This window comes from Tinamus guttatus, unplaced genomic scaffold (genome assembly GCF_059628265.1).
Source record: "Tinamus guttatus ecotype Peru unplaced genomic scaffold, ASM5962826v1 Tinamus_guttatus_pri_ptg000018l, whole genome shotgun sequence".
Taxonomy (NCBI): Eukaryota; Metazoa; Chordata; class Aves; order Tinamiformes; family Tinamidae; genus Tinamus; species Tinamus guttatus.
In genome coordinates, this window is record NW_028288552.1 from 1869525 (window position 1) to 1889369 (window position 19845).

The 19845-nt window shown below is 53.8% G+C and overlaps 1 protein-coding gene across 1 annotated transcript; it reads left to right on the forward strand.

Moving 5' to 3' along the window:
• Positions 1-190: 190 nt before the first annotated feature.
• On the forward strand, positions 191-19843 carry LOC148596305 (uncharacterized). Its single transcript, XM_088524240.1, is given in 16 exon segments — positions 191-385; positions 1504-1548; positions 4629-4821; positions 4865-5084; positions 5725-5839; positions 6086-6259; positions 6353-6459; positions 6661-6798; positions 9287-9371; positions 14646-14798; positions 16652-16824; positions 16969-17062; positions 18105-18217; positions 18427-18568; positions 19309-19632; positions 19634-19843. Coding segments are annotated over 16 exon segments (2481 nt in total).
• Positions 19844-19845: the final 2 nt, after the last annotated feature.

The following is a 19845-nucleotide window of genomic DNA, read 5'->3' on the forward strand; positions in this document are numbered from 1 at the left end:
GCGGCCGTGGATTCTTGAGGGCAGTGAGGAGGCGCCTGAGTAAGGCTGTGCTCTTCCAAGGGGGTGTGTGGAAACTGTCGTCGGGCATGGGGGGAAAGTTCTTCTTCCCTGGAGGCTGAAATGGCACCATCTGCTTCAGACACAGGCAGCCACCCAGGAGCAGGTGGAACAAGCTTCCCTGGTAGGACGAATGCAGCAGAGAATCAGGGATCTGGGAAATGAACTGGCTCTCAGCAGACGCCTGCAGCAAGGCAGAGTTATCGGAGGCCTTGCGGAAGCCGCTGCTGCCTACCCTCCTGAGCTGGGCAGCAGCCGCTCTTTGATGCTGAACGCAGCGGGCAATGCTTCCTGTGTGGCAGACAGAGTGGAAGCTCAAATGGCTGAGGTAAGGCATTGGACATGCACGCTGTGCTCGAATGAGCTGCCCACAGAGTATGAATGAGCAGGGTTCAGCTTTTAAGGGGAAAAGGAGCACGCATTCCTGCCTAGCTCCGGGACACCCAGTCTGCTAGTGCAAACAGCATTGGTGCCCCTCACAACTGGGCGAGCACAGTCCCCTGGATCGCCCTGAGAGACTCCATGAGGCAATGCTCAGAGCCTGCTGCAACCTCAGCGATAGCTCTGGTCCGAGTGTGCCCCAGCCGTTGCAGTGTGTGTGGAGAGCACGGTCCTCACGGAATGGTGAGGTTTGGGGCCCGTGTGGCAAGAGTTGGACAAGAGGGCGAAGCATTCTTCACTGAATGCCATGATCCCTTCCCTGATTTGCACAGAGTGGAGGCAAGGGCAAGCTCTCCTCTTCCATCTTTTACAATCCTGGGAAGGATTCAGGCATCTCCAGTTGTGACTCAGTGCTGTGGTGCCTGCAGCATAGCAAGGGTCCTGTTGAAAGGAGATGCCTGCGGGCTGTAGCTGTCCCCATGCCTGTAGTGTTCTGAAGCTGAGCTGCTCGGCTTTGGGCATTGCCTTGTGGGGGTCTCAGAGGGTGATCCAGGTGACTGTCCTCAGGCACTCCTGTGGCTAAACAGCAAGTCAGCAGAGCTGCCATGAAAAAGGCTATCTAGAAGGTGGCTGCTGCAAGGAAAGCCAGCTCTTTCTGGCCTGAGTCCTTTGCTGCGGAGTAAATTAAAGAGTGTTGATTTGTAATGAGAAAAAAAGCAGGCATCACAAATCGGATTGCTCGCTGTGAACAGTGTAAATATGCAGCTTGTGTCCTTGGGACTAGACCTCTGGCCATGTGTGCTTATATCCTCCTTGTGCTTTTTGATGCCCTTCTGCAAAGCCAGAATGAGGGAAACGTGATGAGTGGCAATTGTGTTGTGATACAATTAATGGCACAGAGTAGTGGCAATGCTGTGTTTTGGTGGACAAAGCATTTCTCAGGATTGAGGGTGTTGTTTCCAGTTTGCATTTCATGTTACAGTTAGGTTTCAAAAGGCCGTATTTTGTACTACTAGAGGAATGTAACTGCTGAGGACTTAAGGGTATCCTGTGTTATACTTGCAGGTGCGTGAGGAATGGTCAAAAATGTCGCTGAAGAACGTGAGCGAGGTAATTGCAACCTGGAGATTTATGTGACACCTTCATCGTGATCCAAATACTGGTGGCACAGAATATTATGTGCCTGTCCTTAAAAAAGAGAAGAAACAGTGTATGTGCACATGCAAGGCCGCCCCCAGAGCCCCGAATAATCCCCTCTCCGGGGGGCTCTAGTCGGGCCTTTTCAGGGACGGGGCCTGTTTGCAAGCAGGTGGCCCCTGCTTTGCAATTCTTTGGGTTCCTGTTGGCTTCAATCAGCTGCCGAGTGGCCAGCTGTTGCTTTAGAGCCCCTTGCATTTGCTTGGGTGGACACAAGTGCCTTGGGTTGAATGTGTCTGCATTGTGAGCAGAGGTGCCTGTCTACTGGGATGAATGGGGTTGGTTCCCTTGGTTTGGGACTTGCTCCCTTTTGCTCCTGTAACACTAACAGAGGGCCTTTTGTTCCCCCTGCCGTGCGCGCCTTCCTCAGAAGTGGCTTTCTGGAGCGGGGACTGCCAAGAGAGGATATCCCGAGAGGAAGGAAGCCTGGGGAAACGTGCCCTCTAGCTCTTGGCGGAGTGGTGTGTAGATGACATCGAGCTGCATTCAAGTGAAGGTGTTCTGTTCCAATTCTGTATTTAATAAAGCTTGTAGGCTGGGACATCTCTGTTTTATTCCCGTCCCCTTCCTGTCTTGGCCTGCCCTGCGCACGCGCCTGTTCCCTCTTCCTCCCGCTGCCTGTCCCTCTTACAGAATGGGAGCGGCGGGCTTGCTGCCAAGGGGGGAACCCTGGTAGGAGTCTGGCCGCTTGCTGGCAGCGTGCAGCCTGTGTCCTTTTCCTCAGGGGAGGTTGAAAGCTCCGCTGGGTTTTTAGACAGGGGCCTGGAGTTGGGGGCTGTTTGCCTCCTGCTGCCCTTCAGAGCGCTCCTGCGCTGCCAGGGGGAGGCCGCTCTCAAAGATGGCTGGCAGGTGCTGGCAATGGCGGAAGGCTCCTGAGGCCTGGCCCACAGCAGCTGTCCCCCTTGCCTAGGAGCCAGCCAAGAAGCACGATCAGGCGAGCCGCAAACGGTCGGCAGCAGCTCGAGGCCTGGCAAGCTGATGGAGCGCAGCCTCCCGGAAGCCCTTTCCAAAGATGAGAAGGAACAAGAAAGTGCGTGGGAGTAGTCGGCAGGGATTCCCAAAGGGGGAGGCAAAACCCTGCTGTAAGATCCCAAAGGCCTTTGCAAGAATCTTAGTTTACCTGAGCTAAGAGTGGCTGGTCTTAATGCACTCGATAAGGAGAGGTTTGCTGAGTGACAACAGTAGCCCAAACTCCCAAAGGAGTTCAAAGGCAGAAGAAGATGCATTAACGTCTGCCATAATGTGTTCTGAAAGGAAGTTTGGCTGCTTACCAGGCCATTTGAGGACTATGCAATCCCAGAGCACCTCACCTAGGCACATGTACATATCTATATTACTCTGGTGTTAATTTACTAATATATATGTATTTTATCTTAGTGTTGGCTTTGTATTGCTTGGTGCAGTTTTGATTTTAAACATGTGGTGTACAAAAAGAGCTCCAAAATGGCCCAGTCTTCATAAAAATAAGCTAGTTTGAACTTTGAGAAGAAAGCTGGTCTGGACTGGCAGTGCTTGATGGCACATCCACTGTGAGGACGCAGCAAACCCTGCTGTGGTTTAGGAGGCACCTGTAGCCTTAAGCTAAGACCAAGAGCAATGTGGAGATGACAGCCTCCTGGTTGCTTCCAGTAATTCCAGAGAGATTTGGACATCTGTCAGGGTGTGGCTGCAAAAATCTGGGAATGCTCAATGACCGTGTGAACAATACACTCACACTGCTAGCTGGCCTTCAAAGCTAAAGAGCTAATTTAGTAGTTAAAGAATGCAGTGTGCAGGATGTCCTAGCAATGTGTGCATAGCATGGACAAGTTCCAAAAAAAAAGTCCCGATTAGAAGAATCCCATTCATTTGGAACAGTAATGTACATTTGAATTTAAGGATGATTTCCAAGTAAGTGAGAAGCCAGTGCTTATCTGGTGGCCACTTCAATTACATCCCCAAGAGAAAGATCTCTATCCCCCACACCAGAGAGGCTTCCTCTTCCCCTGAGGGGGGAACACGGCTGCTCCCTCTGGAGTCCTCGTTTAGGAACTTGAGACACAGGCTTCGAGTTCTGTTGCACAGAGCCCAGTTTCTATCTCTAGCACTATGGCAGGTAATACTTACCGGCTAACCACACAGTATCAGCTTTATACATGGCTTGTAAGGCACTGTTGGACAGGAGCAGGCGCAATTAAAGACTTGCAACCTCACCGCAAAAAGAGAGGTGACCTTCCTCATCAGTGATAATGACAGCAGTCCCAGTACCTGTTCTGAGTGTCTTCTTGGTATATATGGACCACTAATAGCACCGTAATCAACAGCCAACTGCGCGCTCCTTTTATCAAATACAAGCTTTGCTATTTTTCCTCCTGCTAACATGTACACATGCCGAAGTGGAGGGAAAAAATCTTCATTCAAACATCTTATGGAAGTATTCCGCTGCTGTTCAGTAGCCTAAGAGCACCTCGGGCTAGCATCCCATCTCACGAACTTATTCCTGCCTCAGTCCTACAAGTAGTAAAATCCAGACTCATCATGAAGGGCATATATCAATATACAAACTAACACCTCCACCCTACTCATGCACTTCAAACATTTAATCGCAATCTATAGTATGAGCGTGGCTGGGGATTATTTTTATTATTATTTTTGGCTGGTTCTGCTTTTCTGCTCGATTCAGTTGAGTAAATACCGACAAGACGTAAATGGGGATTTTTGTGAAATGAAAGATGATTTTCTACTAATGATAATAACTGGCAGCGCTGGCAGATCTACAACAAGTAGCAGATTCACAATCATAGGAGAACATGAAAAAGATAGTTGAGCGACAACCAAGCTAACAGCGGCGGTGCTCTTTCTCGGGGAGCCGCAGCCCCTTGTGGGTGCGCTGCAGCCCCACGTCGAGGAGCCGCCTGTGGCGCGTGGCAGTGTCACCCCGCGGCGTCACCCCGCCGCCCTGTGACGCCCTCGCCGCGGCTGTTGCGCCTGGCGCCGTCGCCGCGCGGCCTCAGTGCTGCGGCCGCCAGTGCCGGAGCGACGGTCGGCGCGTGCCTCGCTGGGAGCCTCGCTGCGTCCCGGCCCTCGGAGCGCGCCTCTGCTCCCGGCGCGGGGGCTCCGAGCCCGCGACCCCCGCTCCCGCAGCCCGCCGGGGCTCAGCCCCGCCGCAGCTGTCCCGGCCGCGGCCCCTGCTCGGGGCTCGGCTCCTCTGCCCCGCCCGCCCGAGGCGGGGCCGTCTCTCTCTGGCCGTGTCCGCGTCCCCGCCGCAGCATGAAGCGCTTCCTGGCGCTCTTCGGCAAGGGGCGGGGGGCGGCGGCGCCCGGCGGCGCTTCCCTGGCCTGCGTGGGCGCTCGCTACGAGCTTCGCGAGGAGGAGCTGAGCGAGCTGCACCGCGCGGCCGCCCGCGGAGACCTGGCTGCGCTGCGGCGGCTGCCGACACGCGGCCTCGACGGGCGCGACAAGGCCAAGCGGTGAGGGGGGCGGCGCCGGCCGGGGCTTTGCCGGCTCTTCGCGAGGGCCTGGCCGGGCGTGGAGGGCGCGTGTGCTCGAGGCTGCTGTGGGGAAGGCCGGGTGGCAGGCCCTGCCCCAGCAGCACCGCCCGAGGCTGCTGTGCTGCTCTTGGAAAGCCCGTGTCCCCGGCGTGCGGCACTCTGTTGCCACGCAAGCGGTGCTGGCGCAAGCCGCAGGGCGCCTTGGCGAAGGCTGGAGGTGGCCAACCAAGCCTGGGTGGTCCTTGCTGGGCAGCGTGGGTGGTGCTGTTGGAGGCAGCGGGCGGTTGCGCGGGCAGAGGGATGGAGGGCAGCCGCTTGCGCCCGGCAGCGTGGGGCTGCGTGGGCAGACCGCTGTGCCTGGGCGCAGGAGCCCCTTTGCAGGGAAGCGGGTGCGGAGCTGCGGGAAGCGGGTGCTGCGTGGGGTGGGGGTGACTTTTCCTAGCCCCTCCCTCTGGGCTTGGGGTGTGCAGCTGCTGCCGTTGCTGCCGGAATGGGCGACTCTTTCTAAGCTGCTCTTGTGGCTGCGGACAGCGGTGGCCCTAGGCCCGGGACAGAGGCAGGAGCGGTGTGTGCAGCTCGGCGCGTGTGTGCGTGTTAATGGAATGTGTTGCCTTTGTAGGACACCCCTGCATCTCGCTTGCGCTAATGGGCACTCGGAGATCGTGTCCTATTTAGTGGAGAAGAAGTGCAAGCTGGATGCGCGGGACGGCTACAAGAGATCTCCACTGATGAAGGTACGTGGAGCACGGGAGAGCTGTTGAGGGAGGGCTTCCAAGCTGCACCCAGAGCGCTGCGTCTCTGGGGTGATGCGTGATGTTGGGACAGGTGGAGACTGTGTTGCGATTGGCGCAGAATGGGCCCACGTTGCCTCCTCGGGGAAGGCCGGGGTTGCTTTGTGCGCTTGGCCGGCTGTGGGAGCGCTGAGGGAGGGAAACGTAGTTGCTGGGAAGGCTTCCTTTTCTTTGCCGTGTTGCTTGCAGGCAGTGCAGTGCCAGCAAGAAGAATGCGTGGCCATTCTGCTGGCGCATGGTGCCAACCCTAATCTTGCCGACGTTACCGGCAACACTGCCCTTCACCTGGCTGTCCTTGCTCGTAACACCTCTCTAGCAGGGCAGCTAGTGGAGCACAGCGCCCTTCTCGAGGCTAAGGATAAGGTAAGTGTAGAATGTGGGTGAGGCTGCTCTCGGAAAGAGAGAGTGGCTTTCCCTGGCTGTTTGGTTCTGACTGGGGGCGCTTTATGCTTGCAGATGGGCTGCACGCCCCTTGCCCTTGCCGTGTCGGGTGGTCACGGCGAGATGGTGGAGTTCCTGCTTGGCAAAGGAGCTGATGTGAACGCTCGAGACCAGTCTGCCAGGTGAAGGGCTTGTCCGAAGAGCGTGTCCGGAGGCCCCGTTCCTTCCGAGTTGTGCTGTGCTTCCATGTAGCTGCCTTTGCTTTGCTTCTGCCTGTGGGAAAGGGGGAAGCAATTGTTGTGGGAGCAAAGAGGGCTGAAAGGCATGCGAGTGAAATGTCTGCGTTGGCTCCGAGCTTTCCTCTCCTCTTTTGGATGCTCTAGGACCCCTTTAATGCGGGCTGCTTCGACTGGGAACAGGAGCATCCTAGACACTCTTCTTCGCCATGGTGCTGATCTTTCCCAGAAAGATGTTGCTGGGTGGACGGCGGAGGAGTATGCTAGGACTTTTCTGCATGCTCGGTAAGTGCTTTAGGTGACGTTAGAGTTGCTAAGGTGTGTGAATGTGCGTGTTGGCTTATGGACGCTCTTGTTAAGAGCAGCAAGGTTTAATGATGTGTGGAGACGTCTGTGGAAGCTGGGCAAAAGGGCATGTTCTGGAACATGTAGTGTCAAGTGTGAACCGGGAGGTTTTCCTTGACTCCACCCCGACTGCTCGGTCAGGTTTCAAGTTGGTGGTGCTGAGCTGAGCTGTGAGCAATAGCGAGCCTGAAAAGTGTGCTTTGGGCAAGTGGAGTGTATACGAGGCCCTCCCCAGAGCAGCGCATGAGACCAAATGCAGAGGTCCTTTCTTCTGCCGCTTCCCCTCGCCCTGGGCCTGTAGCAAGGGGAGCAGGAAGGGCGGGTGTGCGTGGGTATGTGTAACTAGCCCGTATGTGTCAGCTTGCCAGATGGCTCTGAATAGCCGTAGCAGTGGAGAAGCAGTGGCTCGTTGTGTCCTAGAAGAGCCGTGTACAAGGATGCCGTTGGTTTTGGTGACAGTCCTTCCTTTCTTCCTGTCTGCAGCGTTAGTGAAGAGCTGGCAGAGTGCGCGCAGAGGGCGCGTGCAGGCGGCCCAGTAGGCATGGCAGGACTCAGCTCGCCTCCCGGAGCAGGAGCTGCTGCCTCTGCATCGGGCGCCTGTGCTGCGGCCAGCGGAGGTAGGATCCTTAAGCGTGGAGGAACTGCTGGGGCTCTGCGTGTGCGTGTGCGTGTGGTGCGAGTAGTTGAGCACTTCATTAGCTTCCTATCCCGTCAGCGCCCCGCAGCGTTTGCTAACTGTCTGCTCCCAACGCGTGTTTGTCCCATGCTAGTATTTTGTTGAGGAAGCTTAGAAGGAAATGTAAGGGCAGTGTTGATTTTCTTTGCTAATGTCCTTTGAGGGGAAGGGGGTTAGAATTCAGTAGGGTGCGAGAAGTCAAGGGCAGGTTGGGGCCTGCTTTCGTCCCTGCTGTCTTGTGTGACTGTTCCCCTGCAGCGTGGCCTGCAGAAGTGCCTGTGTTAGGTGCTTGTGGGCCGTGTTGACTTCTGAAGGTCTGACATGCTAAGAATTAATCGTGTCAATTAATGTTTTCACAGTGGGAGAGGAGCTTTCCCGTGAATGCTTTGTATGGTGAGGCTTGAACAAGCGCTTTCCCCCAATCCTTTCCCCTGCCTCAGAAGAGGAGAGCCTGGAGAGAGACACAGTCCTTCTTGTCTTAACTTTTCAAGCGTTCAAGATACTGATGACGAGGAGAGCGAGGACAACTCCGTTCCTGCCTCCGAATTAGAAAGACGCCGTTTAGCTGCCAAGGTGAAGTGGCCCAAGAGGCAGAATTTCTGTGGAATGAGTGAGTGGTTTGGAGGGCTGAGCTGTGTGGATTTGAGCGAAAGGGCGCTTGCAGTGCGGTGGCTTTGCTCCTGCAAAGCGGTCTCCTGCCTGGCCCCCTTCCTGCTGCTGTGAGCTACTTCCTCCAAGTCTGGTAGCCGTGGCAGAGCACGCAGCAGTCTGGTGGTCGGGGGCAGAAGAGCACTAGGTGACAAGAGAAATGACCGCACAGTCTTGATGTGCGTGAGATTTCTAGAGAATGAAAGCTGATGAGCTCCTAGATTACCTGTTCCTTTGTCCTGCAGACCTTGCTGTCGGTTTCCAGGAACAAAGGGGTGGTAGAATTGTGACTGATGTGGGAGAAAGGCATTTATTGTTCCAAGTGTGCTGAGATGCTTCATCCCCTGGCTCTCTTGTCCTCCTTGTGAGGTTCCTCAAGTGTGCTCAGCAGGGAGCTCCTGTAGCCGGTGTCTTTGTCTCCTGGCACATGGGAATGGCATTCCAGGCTCACGTGCGCCTGATCTCCCGCTGCCTGTTTCCCCTCTGATGATGTCTCTTTATTTTTGCTGTTTCTCCTGCAGAAGAGGTGTTTGGCACTGGGACTGTGCAGCGATTCTGAGGATTCCGAGGATGATGCTGGAAGGCACCCTGCAGTGCTGGAGATGCAGGCAAGATTTCCTTCTTCTCCTGGTTGCCCTCTTGTCAGTGAGCTTTGAGAGAGTGTCGCAGATGCCGTCTGCGAGGAGCTACTGCAGCACAGGGAGATGTGCTAGTGGGTTGAAGAGTGCCCGTGAGGAAAGGGAGGGAAGCTGGACTAAGGCTGTTGGAGAAGCAGGCAGCTGTTGCTTGTCCTGGGTGAAAAGAAGGGGCAGATGGGGAGTGTGCTCGTGCGTGTCGCCGTGTTGTTGAAGCTGGAGTCAGAGTGTGTCTAGGCCATGCTTGTGAGGGGCAGAGCAGCATGTCTGTGGTGCTGGCTATTGCTGTCTGCCCAAAGGCATTCCTGTGGAAAACCTGCAGGCCTTTCTTTGCAGCAGACAAGAGAGAACTCTCCTGTGTAGTAACCCAGGGAAATGAAGCATTTTGCAAAGTGTGAATTGCCGCTGCAGAAGATGCTTCTTTCTGTTCTTTGCAACACTTTTTTTTTTTTTTCCTGACCTCTCTTAGGAAGCATCGTCTGAAAAGGATGGAGAGGAAGGTGCTGGTGGTCCTCAGGATAAAGATGCTGCAGGATCAGTGGCTGGTGAGAAGGGTGAGTTAGTAAACACGGGTCCTGCTGTGTGTTTGCTCGCTGGGGCTTGCCTGATGGAGGAGAGCAGCAGAGTGAAAGAAGCACTCATGGTGTGCCCTTCCTTCTTTCCCTTGTAGATGTTTCCTTGGCAGCGGGAGCGGAGCAGGAGAAAGACGGAGACTCCCTCTTGGATTCTGAGGTGCTTTCTGTTGGTTTTTGTTGTTGCAGAGGAGCGGGGGAAAGGGTGTGTGTGCTCCTGCATATTTGAATGTAGGTGAATGTAGGCTCAGCCTGTGTCCAGGCTGCACTTCTGAGAGTCTCTGTTGAAGAGGAACATCATGTCTGTGACACTGGGTATTGCTGTGCACAGAAACATCCTCCTAAGGGAGGAGTGCAGTCCTTGTAAAAGAAAAGTGAGAACGTTTTTCCCTGTACAGGTACAGGGAATAGAAGTACTTTGCACGGTGTCCTTTCCTGTGCAACGGGTGCTTCTTTCTGTTCCTTCCAACTCTTTTGGCTGGCCTCTTTCAGGAGGAATCACCTGCACGGGATGGGGAGGAAGCAGCAGGTGGTCCTCAAGTTGCAAATGCTGCAGCAGCCCTCCCTGTCAGTAGAGGTGAGTTCAGAAGCGTTGAGCCCCTGTGTTTGTTTGCTCCTTGGTCTGAGTCAGTGAATGCTGGTGATGAGCTGCTGCTGAGATGGGAAAGCCCCAGTTCTGCCCTTGCCAGCAAATGCCAGGGCAGAGGGGAAGGTCAAGTGAGGAAGATGTTTTGTGGAAGTGCTGGAGTGCAAGGAGTGTTATTTCGTGGTGACTTCCTGCCTGTGTGAGCATGTGGGAGGAAGGGTGAGAACACAGTGGTGCGGCTCAGAGTGAGGATGCTCTTGAATGACGCTGCTTTTTCTTCTTTTTTTAAACACTCTAGTAACAGCATTATCTGTCCCTTGGCTGTGGGTGTTGCCTGATGGAGGAGAGCAGCAGAGTGAGAGAAGCACTCATGGTGTGCCCTTCCTTATTTCCCTTGCAGATGTTCCATCGGCAGCAGGAGCGGAGCCGGAGGAGGACAACGATTCTCCCTGGGATTCTGAGGTGCTTTCAGCGGGGGGCACAGTGGGTTCCCCGTGGGGGGATCTTCTCAGGAGGTTGCTCTGGGTGTGGGCCCTGCACCGAGGAGGCTCTGCTCCTTCTTTGGCTGCTTCTGCCACACGTTTGTTCCAGTGAACTGGAGCAGCTTTAGCTGTGTGCAAGCTGCTCCACGAGGCTTGTGAGGAAGCAGGGTCTGGGAATGTCCGAGCTCTCATAGCAAGTGGCCCTTGCATGGGATTTGTAGTGCAATACTCAAAGGGTCCAGATTCTGGCTCTGCAAGAGTTTGGTGGGGTTGCTGTTTCTTTGCCAAAGTATCCATGAAAAGGACAGTGTATGGAATCCTGCAGCCAAGTAAGAAGCCCAACAGCAATAACGTGGGTTTTGACTTGGAGCGCTGTTTTGGGTAAAAAAGTGCAAGGGAGGAAAGAGGCGGAGTTGGACTAAGGTTACTGAAAAGCAGGCAACTGTTGGTTTTCATTGGTGCAAAGGAGAGGGGAAAGGGTGTGTGTGCTCCTGGGTATTGGAACGTGGGTGAAGGCAGGCTGAGACTGTGCGCAGGCTGCGCTTGTGAGGGTCTCTTCAGAAGCAGAAGAGCACATATGTGACATTGGGTACTGCTGTCTACTCAAACGTCTTCTCAAGGGAGGAGTTGCAGGCCTCAAAGAAAGGAAGTCAGACCATTTTTCCCTGTGTGGGTAGAGGGAAGTAGTTTGCAGGGTGTCTATTGCCTGCACAGGGAGTGCTTCTTTCTGTTCTTTGCAACTGTTTTGGCTGGCCTCTTTCAGGACGAAGCACCTGCAATGGATGGAGAGGAGGCCGCTGATGGTCCTCAGGATACAAACGCTGCAGGAGCCCCAGCTTGTGTGCGAGGTGAGTTGAAGGGCACGTTGAAGGCCACGTCTTGTTTGGTGGCTGTGAGGGCCAATGCATGGAAACGGTGCCGTGCTTGTGAGACGGGGCAGCCCCGATTCTGCCCTTGCCACCAAAGGAGAGGGCGGAGGGCACGTCAGCTGAGGGAGGCGTTTTGTGGTAGTGCTGGAGTGCAAGGAGCACTGTTTCTTGGTGACTCGCTGCGCACGTGGGGATATTTTGTGTAGTGCTTTGAGGACCCCTCCGTTGCGATGCGAATGGACTGTGGGTGCCAGACTCTGGAGCGCGAGTTTGGGAGAGCAGCTGCCCGCACGGCTCCCTCCTCCAGGACTCCGGCCTTGCAGAGCCGCGTTTGGGTGCTCGCTGCCCCTCTGTTGGCTGTTGGTTGTAGCTGTGTGAGCTGTCCTGCTGGGCTTGGGCGACTTCTGCTGCAGAGAAGGGCTGGGGAAGGGGTGAGAACACAGTGGTGCGGCTGAGCGTGAGGATGCTCTTGAATGACGCTGCTTTTTCTTCTTTTTTTGAAGACTCTAGTAACAGCATTATCTGTCCCTTGGCTGTGGGTGTTGCCTGACGGAGGAGAGCAGCAGAGTGAAAGGAGCACTCATGGTGTGCCCTTCCTTATTTCCCTTGCAGATGTTTCCTTGGCAGCGGGAGCGGAGCAGGAGAAAGACGGAGACTCCCTCTTGGATTCTGAGGTGCTTTCTGTTGGTTTTTGTTGTTGCAGAGGAGCGGGGGAAAGGGTGTGTGTGCTCCTGCATATTTGAATGTAGGTGAATGTAGGCTCAGCCTGTGTCCAGGCTGCACTTCTGAGAGTCTCTGTTGAAGAGGAACAGCATGTCTGTGAGACTGGTTATTGCTGTGCACAGAAACATCCTCCTAAGGGAGGAGTGCAGGCCTTGTAAAAGAAAAGTGAGAACGTTTTTCCCTGTACAGGTACAGGGAATAGAAGTACTTTGCACGGTGCCCTTTCCTGTGCAACGGGTGCTTCTTTCTGTTCCTTCCAACTCTTTTGGCCGGCCTCTTTCAGGAGGAATCACCTGCACGGGATGGGGAGGAAGCAGCAGGTGGTCCTCAAGTTGCAAATGCTGCAGCAGCCCTCCCTGTTAGTAGAGGTGAGTTCAGAAGCGTTGAGCCCCTGTGTTTGTTTGCTCCTTGGTCTGAGTCAGTGAATGCTGGTGATGAGCTGCTGCTGAGATGGGAAAGCCCCAATTCTGCCCTTGCCAGCAAATGCCAGGGCAGAGGGGAAGGTCAAGTGAGGAAGATGTTTTGTGGAAGTGCTGGACTGCAAGGAGTGTTATTTCGTGGTGACTTCCTGCCTGTGTGAGCATGCGGGAGGAAGGGTGAGAACACAGTGGTGCGGTTCAGAGTGAGGATGCTCTTGAATGACGCTGCTTTTTCTTCTTTTTTTTTAAACACTCTAGTAACAGCATTATCTGTCCCTTGGCTGTGGGTGTTGCCTGATGGAGGAGAGCAGCAGAGTGAGAGAAGCACTCATGGTGTGCCCTTCCTTATTTCCCTTGCAGATGTTCCATCGGCAGCAGGAGCGGAGCCGGAGGAGGACAACGATTCTCCCTGGGATTCTGAGGTGCTTTCAGCGGGGGGCACAGTGGGTTCCCCGTGGAGGGATCTTCTCAGGAGGTTGCTCTGGGTGTGGGCCCTGCACCGAGGAGGCTCTGCTCCTTCTTTGGCTGCTTCTGCCACACGTTTGTTCCAGTGAACTGGAACAGCTTTAGCTGTGTGCAAGCTGCTCCACGGGGCTTGTGAGGAAGCAGGGTCTGGGAATGTCCGAGCTCTCATAGCAAGTGCCTTATTAGAAATGCATAGTGCGTGCTCCAAGCTTTTTCTTCCTATGTGTGTAACTATTTCATTAGGATAGTATTGGAGAGCTGGGTGAGGAGCTTGCTGATGCTCCTAAAAAGCAGTCGCCAGCAGAAGCCTTGCTGGAAGCTGCCCCACGTTCCTGCCAGGACCTGGAGGAAGAGCAAGGGCAGCTGCAGAAGGAGTTGGCCAGGGTTAAAGGCAAGGTAGGCAAATGCCATAACAACAATAATGAGCGTAACAGGGCTGTTCTTCCTCTGTAAATGATGAGAAGGACAAGGCAGCATTCTGAGCACAGGTACAAGTGAGATGTGATGAAGTCAGTAGTTCCGCACTGCCGTAACCCATGAGGGCGGTGGAGCCTTGAGCGCAACGACGTGCTCTTCTTCATGTGCTGTGCTGTGCAGGGCAGTGTAGTTTGAGAGCTGCAGAAAGCGCTCTTTTCCCTTGTCAGTCGGAGCTGTCTGCTTGTAGAAAATCAGGATGGGGACAGGAGAGGTCAATAGGAAAGAGGGTGAAGCACCAGAGTTTGGGAGATTTGACTTGGGAGTCAAAGCAGTGTGTACGATGCTGAAGATGAAGCTCACTCCCATGGTTCCTGGTTTGACAGTTGCAGGAATCGGAAGAGCGGCGTCTCCAGTCTGAGCGGTCTGTTGAGGAGTTGAAGAGAGCCCTGGCAGAGAAGCAAAGAGAATCAATGGCTGCTTCCCCGCAAGAGCAAGAACGTGGCACACTGCTCTTCACCATAAAGCTCTTGAGGGAAAAAGTTGGACGGTGAGGAAGTGCCAGAGTGAAGCAAGGCTTTGCTTTGTGGGCTGGTGTAAAGGCAACGGGATTACCTTGCTGCATCCCAGCAAGGGAATGTGGGACTTGGAGGGAGGCTTTTGCTTGAGATGTTGTTAGTTCACAGTGTGGAGTGGGTATGTGTGCTCTGTTGGGTTCCCATACTGAGCCCTATGTTTCCTTTGAAGGCTTGAGTTTGAAAAAACAGGGCTGGAGGTGACAGCGCGCCATGAGACTGCCAGGGTGGAAGCTCTTCAGAAAGAGCTGCGCAGCTCTGCCTCTGTAAGCGACTCCTGACCTTTCCTTTTCATGAGCTCCTGAGCCTACTTGTGTGTGTGTGTGTGGACAGTTAGAGAAGAGATTGCGTGGCCTTGGAGTGTGCTGTGGAAGGGGAAGTGTCTGCCTGCAAATGGACACGGTGCACAAGTGTGCACTGTGCTGCTCTGCAGAGTGTTTGCCTCATTCTGTGTGTGTGAAAAGGCCTGGTCCAAGTGTGGCTCTCGGGTGGAGAGAGACTTTTGTCCAGAGTCTGACAATGGCTGGAAGGGAATGAAGGCGGGGGTAGGAGTGAGGGGTAGGGAGATGCCTGAGAAAGGTCTGGGTGATGGGAGAAGGGGAAGAAACATAGTAGTCCTTTGGGGAGCTACTTCTCGGAAGAGTCGTGTAATGTAACAGGAAAAGCAAAAGCACAGTGCACGGTGCAAGGCTTTTCCTGCGATGCGTGTCCTTATTCCATCAGGGCAGGGTCAGGGAGCTGGAGCAGGAGCTCGCCGATGCCCGCAGAAAGCAGGCGCTGTCCGAAGCCTCGCTGGAAGCTGCCACGCGTGCTCGCCGGGAGCTGGAGGAGGAGAAAATGCAGTTGCAAAAGGAGTTGGCCAGGGTTAAAGGCAAGGTAGGCAAAGGCTGTGACTAGCCCGAGGACCCTGACAACCCTGTTTTCCCCTGTAACCAATGAACAAGCAGCGGGATGGGAGAGGCCAGTATGAAAGAGGACGAAGCAACAGGGTTTTTCAGAGGTGACCTGCGAGTGAAAGCAGGTGCCTTGAGTGTGTGAAGAGGAAGCTGACTAGCGTGGGTCCTGGTTTGACAGTTGCAGGAGCTGGAAGAGCAGCTTCTCCAGTCTGAGCGGTGTGTTCAGAATTTGAAGAGAGCCCTGGCAGAAAAGCAAAGGGAAGCATTGGCTTTGTCTCAGCAACTGCAAGAATGCAAGAAGGCCTGCTTGGAAATGGAGAGCCTAAAAGTGCTGAAAGACAAAGTGGAAAGGTAAGGAGTTGGCACAGTGAAGCAAGGCTGTGCTTTGTGGGAGGGTGTAAAGGCAACGGGGTTAGCTTGCTGCTTGAGAGCAAGCAAATCTGGGATTTGGAGGGAGGTGTTTGCTTGAGATACCGTCAGTTCACAGTTTGGAGTGGGTGTCTGTGCTCCACTGGGTTCCCATACTGAGACCTATGTTTCCTTTGAAGGCTTGAACTTGAGAATGGGAGGCTGGAAGGCAGAGCTCACCAACAGACAGCTAAAATCGAAGCTCTTCAGAAAGAGCTGCACAGCTTTGCCTCTGTAAGCTACTCCTGCCCTTTCATTTTCACAGGATCTAATATGAAGCCCTGGGTTTGTGGATTAGAGTCATGTGTGCAGTTCAATAACAGCACGTGCATCTGAGCAGATTGCTGGCATTTTCTTAAACACAGATGCACGTGGATGTCTGCAGTCTGTGTTTATGTGCTGTTCCAAGGAGAACAGTACTTGGCCATTTTGAACTCATAGGAAGCCACGAGCTTAAAGACGAGCTGGCAAAGCTTAGCTGTTGGCAGCAGACAGAGAGCAGACATCAGCTGTGCAGAGGCACAGTGGTGTGGACAAAATAAGTTATGTTTAGGTTCACTCTGAAGCCTGAAGCAGCTCTGTAATGTAACAGGAAAGAAGAGAAAGCGGAACCTGTGGTCCAAGCCTTTTCTTCCTATGCATGTAACTATGTCCACAGGACACGGCCAGACAGCTGGAGCAGGAGCTTGCTGAGGCTCGTCGAAAGCAGCTGATGTCAGAAGCCTCTCTGGAAGCTGCCACACGTGGTTGCAAGGACCTGGAGGAAGAGAAAGGGCAGTTGCTAAAAGAGTTGGACAGGCTTAAGGGCAAGGTAGGCAAAAACAGTAACTACCTTAATGAGCCTGACAATGTTGTTTTTCCCTGGCAAATGATGAACAAGCAGAGGGCAGTATTCTGAGAACAGGTGCCAGGGGGACCTGAGCAAGTCAGTCATTGCGGCCTGTCATAACCCACGAAGTGGGTGAAAGCTGGAACCAAATGACCTGCTCTTCCTCCTCCACCGGGCAGGGTGCTGTAGTGTGAGAGCTGCAGAAAGCAGCATCCCTCCTGGATAGGTGGGGCTTTGCATGGTCCACGTGAAGCAGCATCTCAGGCAGGTGCTCTGAATGGTCGCGCTGGCTGAGCCTGCACTGGGCCTCACGTCCACAGCGGAGATTGAAGGGCCTCAAAGTGACTCACTTGCCTAGTGCAATAGCCCTGGTGCCTAAGTTTGGCAAGGTCTTTGCTGTGCACTCCCTGTGGAAGGAAGCGGATTGGTGTTGGGGCGGTTTTGGGGACTGCTTGTAGGAAGACAAGATGGGGATGGAAGAGGCTAGCAGGAGAGAGGGCAAGGCAAGAGGATTTGGGAGAGATGACTTGGGAGTCAAAGCACTTGGCTTGTCTGTATGTAAATGCAGCCGAGTAGCGTGGGTGCTGGTTTGACAGTTGCAGGAGTCGGAAGAGCAGCGCCTTCAGAGTGAGCATTGTGTTGAGGAGTTGCAGGCGGCCCTGTCAGAAAAGGAGAGGGAAGCAATGGCTTCTTCCAAGCAACTGCAAGAGCTTGTGGAAGCCTCCTTGGAAAGAGCTAGCCTAAAGCAGCTGGAAGAACGAGTGGGACGGTAAGGAACTGCCCCGGTGAAGCAAGGCTTTGCCTGCCGGGGTGGTGTAAAAGCAAGAGGAAGAGCTGGCTGCATGGCAGCAAGCCCATCCAGAATTTGGAGGGCCGTTATTTCACAGTGCTGTCTCCCTGTGTTTCCTTCAAGGCTTGAGCTTGAAAAGGTGAGGCTGGAAGGGAGAAGCGACCAACACACGGCTCGAATTGAAGCCCTGCAGAAAGAGCTGCACAGCTCTGCCACTGTAAGCTCCTCCTCAGCTTTCTTCTTCATGAGCTCCTGAGCCTAGCTGTGTGTGTATGTGGGGACATTCTGGGAAGAGATTTTCCTGGGGAGCCCAGGGGGACATCATTTCTGGCAGTCCGCAGGGGATCGGCTCTGCTTTGTCCCTCTCCAAGGCCTTCTGGTGTTGAGAGGTTCCCTGGCTACTGTGCGGCCTGAGCAGCGTGCGAGGAGAGGCTTTGACACTCATGTGCTGCTTTGACCGCCTGCTGCTTTTTAGCTGTCCTGGTGCTTAAGCCCTCAGGCAGTAGCACTTGTTGCTGCCCTAAGGGCGAGTTAGCTCGTGGAATTGCTTTGGTGCCAAGCAAAGCCCGAAGCGGCATCCTCAGGCTGTGACAAGGGAGACTTCATTGCCAAACCTCTGACACCTTCCCTGTTTACTGACTGTGGATTCCTTGGCTCGAAGGTGTCAATCCATAAAGGAATGGCACAGGCGTAGGCAGTGCTGTGTGCTTGGGCCAAGTTAGGAGACAAGCCCTTAATGAAGGAGAACTGCTCCAGGGCTCAAACTGGGGGTCGATTGTAAAGGAGTAGTGAGATGGAGAAATGTTGGTGGCATTTCGCTTCGCTAATACCCCTTGAATGAGGTGCAAGCGTGAGTCCGGGAAGCATCAGTGTGGCTTTTTTGTTCCTTAGGTTCATAAGAGCCTGGAAGATCTGCTCTCTGCCTTACAGACAAGACACGTGCCTCTGAAAGAAGACAAATATCAGCAGGTACATGAAGGGTTGCTCTGACTTCCCTCTTCCAGTCGATGATTTTCTTTCCTTTTGGGTGCGTGCAGGCAGCTACACTGTTCAAGAGCTCTGTAACCTTGAACGCCCAGGACTGTTGCCTAGTGATGGCGGCTGATTCCCCTGAAGCTCGAACTTAAGCTCTGCTGTCCACTGATGTGGATAGCTAAGTACCACCTGCTGGTGCCAGGGGGACAGAGGAAGCTGTTTCTCAGGCTCTTTTGCACTTTTTACTGAGCTGCGTATGTGCTTTCTCCTTCCTGTGTGCAAAGTGTGAGAGTGAAGGAAAGGCAGTGAAGAAGGGGGCAGAGAGGAAACAAGCAGCGGAAGCCCAGCTGGAGGAGGCAGTGAAGAAAAACATGGAACTGCAGGAAGAATGCAGCAGGTATGGCTTTTTAGCATTTGTAAGAAATACCGGCTAAGCTGGGAGTCAAGGTTCCTTTAATTGACTCAGAGACTATGAGTACGTAACGGTTTGTGAGCAACCTCAAAGGGAATGCTTCTTGTGTTTTGGGGGTTTTTTTGTTTGTTTATTTATTTGTTTGTTTGTTTTTCCCATGGCTTTCCTATTTTACTCCCTAATTGGCTGTACAGGTCCAAGAGGCTTCTGGAGAAAGCTCTGAAGAAACTAAGGACCTATGAGAGGCGCGAGAGCGAGTCCCAGCTGAATCTACAGGCCAAGCTGAAGGACGCACCTTCTGGAGGGGGCAGCGAAGATGACATATTAAGAACAAAGGTGAGCTGTGGTTCGTTGTTTCTGTGTGTTTGTTTTGGAAAGCTGTCTCGTTTCTTCTCCTGACTTCTGTATTCACGTGCACGTTCACGTGGTGGCTGTGTTTGGAAATGAAGGGGCTTTCTTCTGATCCCTGGAAACGTCTAACTAATCATTCCGAAAGGGCAGGAGTGCCGCGGTGCCAGGGTGGTGGTGTGGAAAAGGTGAATTTCTGAGGAGAGAGGAAACCGTTAGAGTAGCAGTTGACCTTTGGGGACTTCTGGAAACCTGATGCTTCCTAAAAGTTCTTGGAAAGAAGCTGCCGCTTGGATCCAGAGCGAATAGGGCTTCTTTGTCCATGGCTTAGAAAGCTGCTTTCTGGAGGAGTGTTGACAAAGTCAGGCAATGCTGACTGTGAGACAAGTCTGGAAGACCCCTGGCAGCCCCGCTGCATGCAAAACACCCCACGTGATGTGTGCTCCTGAGGAAAGGAGAAGGAGCCTAGCTCTGTGGATGTGTGATCTTCTGGGAGTGAAGCCTTTATTGGCTAGGGGAGTGCTGGAGGAGACCTGAGAAGGGCGGGAAACTTGAGGTGGTCTTTTGGGAAACCTTTAAAAGAGGTGCTGCTTTTGGCAGAGGAGCATGGCTTTCACTTGGTTTTAAAACGGAGCGAGCTGGTGACAAGCAGAGTCTCAGCGCACAGCCTGCAGGGTCTGCAAAGAACTGCGTATGCTTAAGGCTGTCTGTGCCTTGGCTGTGTGCAGGTGCAGGAACTTTGCAAGCGGCTCTCTGCAGAGCAGAGAAACTCAAGGCAGCTCAAGAAAGCAAACGAAGGTTTGCGGGAAGAGTTGGCTTGCATGCATGGGAGCCATGCACAGCTGCGGAAGAGGAAGCGGCAGCTGGAAGAAGAGGTGGCTGCCCTCCGGTGCCGTGTAGAGACCAGCACGCCAGACCTCAGCCACATGAAAGAGCACAAAAGAGAGACTGAAGAAAAGGCCGAGCGACAACTAAGGCAAAAACTACGGGAAGTCAATCTCTTTCTGCAGGTAAGCGTACTTGGCACTGGCATGCACAGTCCATTTGTGCCTTTTCCTTCATCTCTTCTGTACCAGTGTCCTTCTCCACTGTGTCCAGCTTGTGCTGGTCAGGGCTGTGGGTTCATGGGCTCTTTATATCTGGAGGAGTCTGTTGAAGGCCGTGAGCTTGTGGAACGCTTGTCCTCAGCCATTCCGGGCATCACCATCTTTTTGCACATTAGTGCCTGGAGAATCAGGGAACAGCGTTAAGAGAAGGGACTAGCG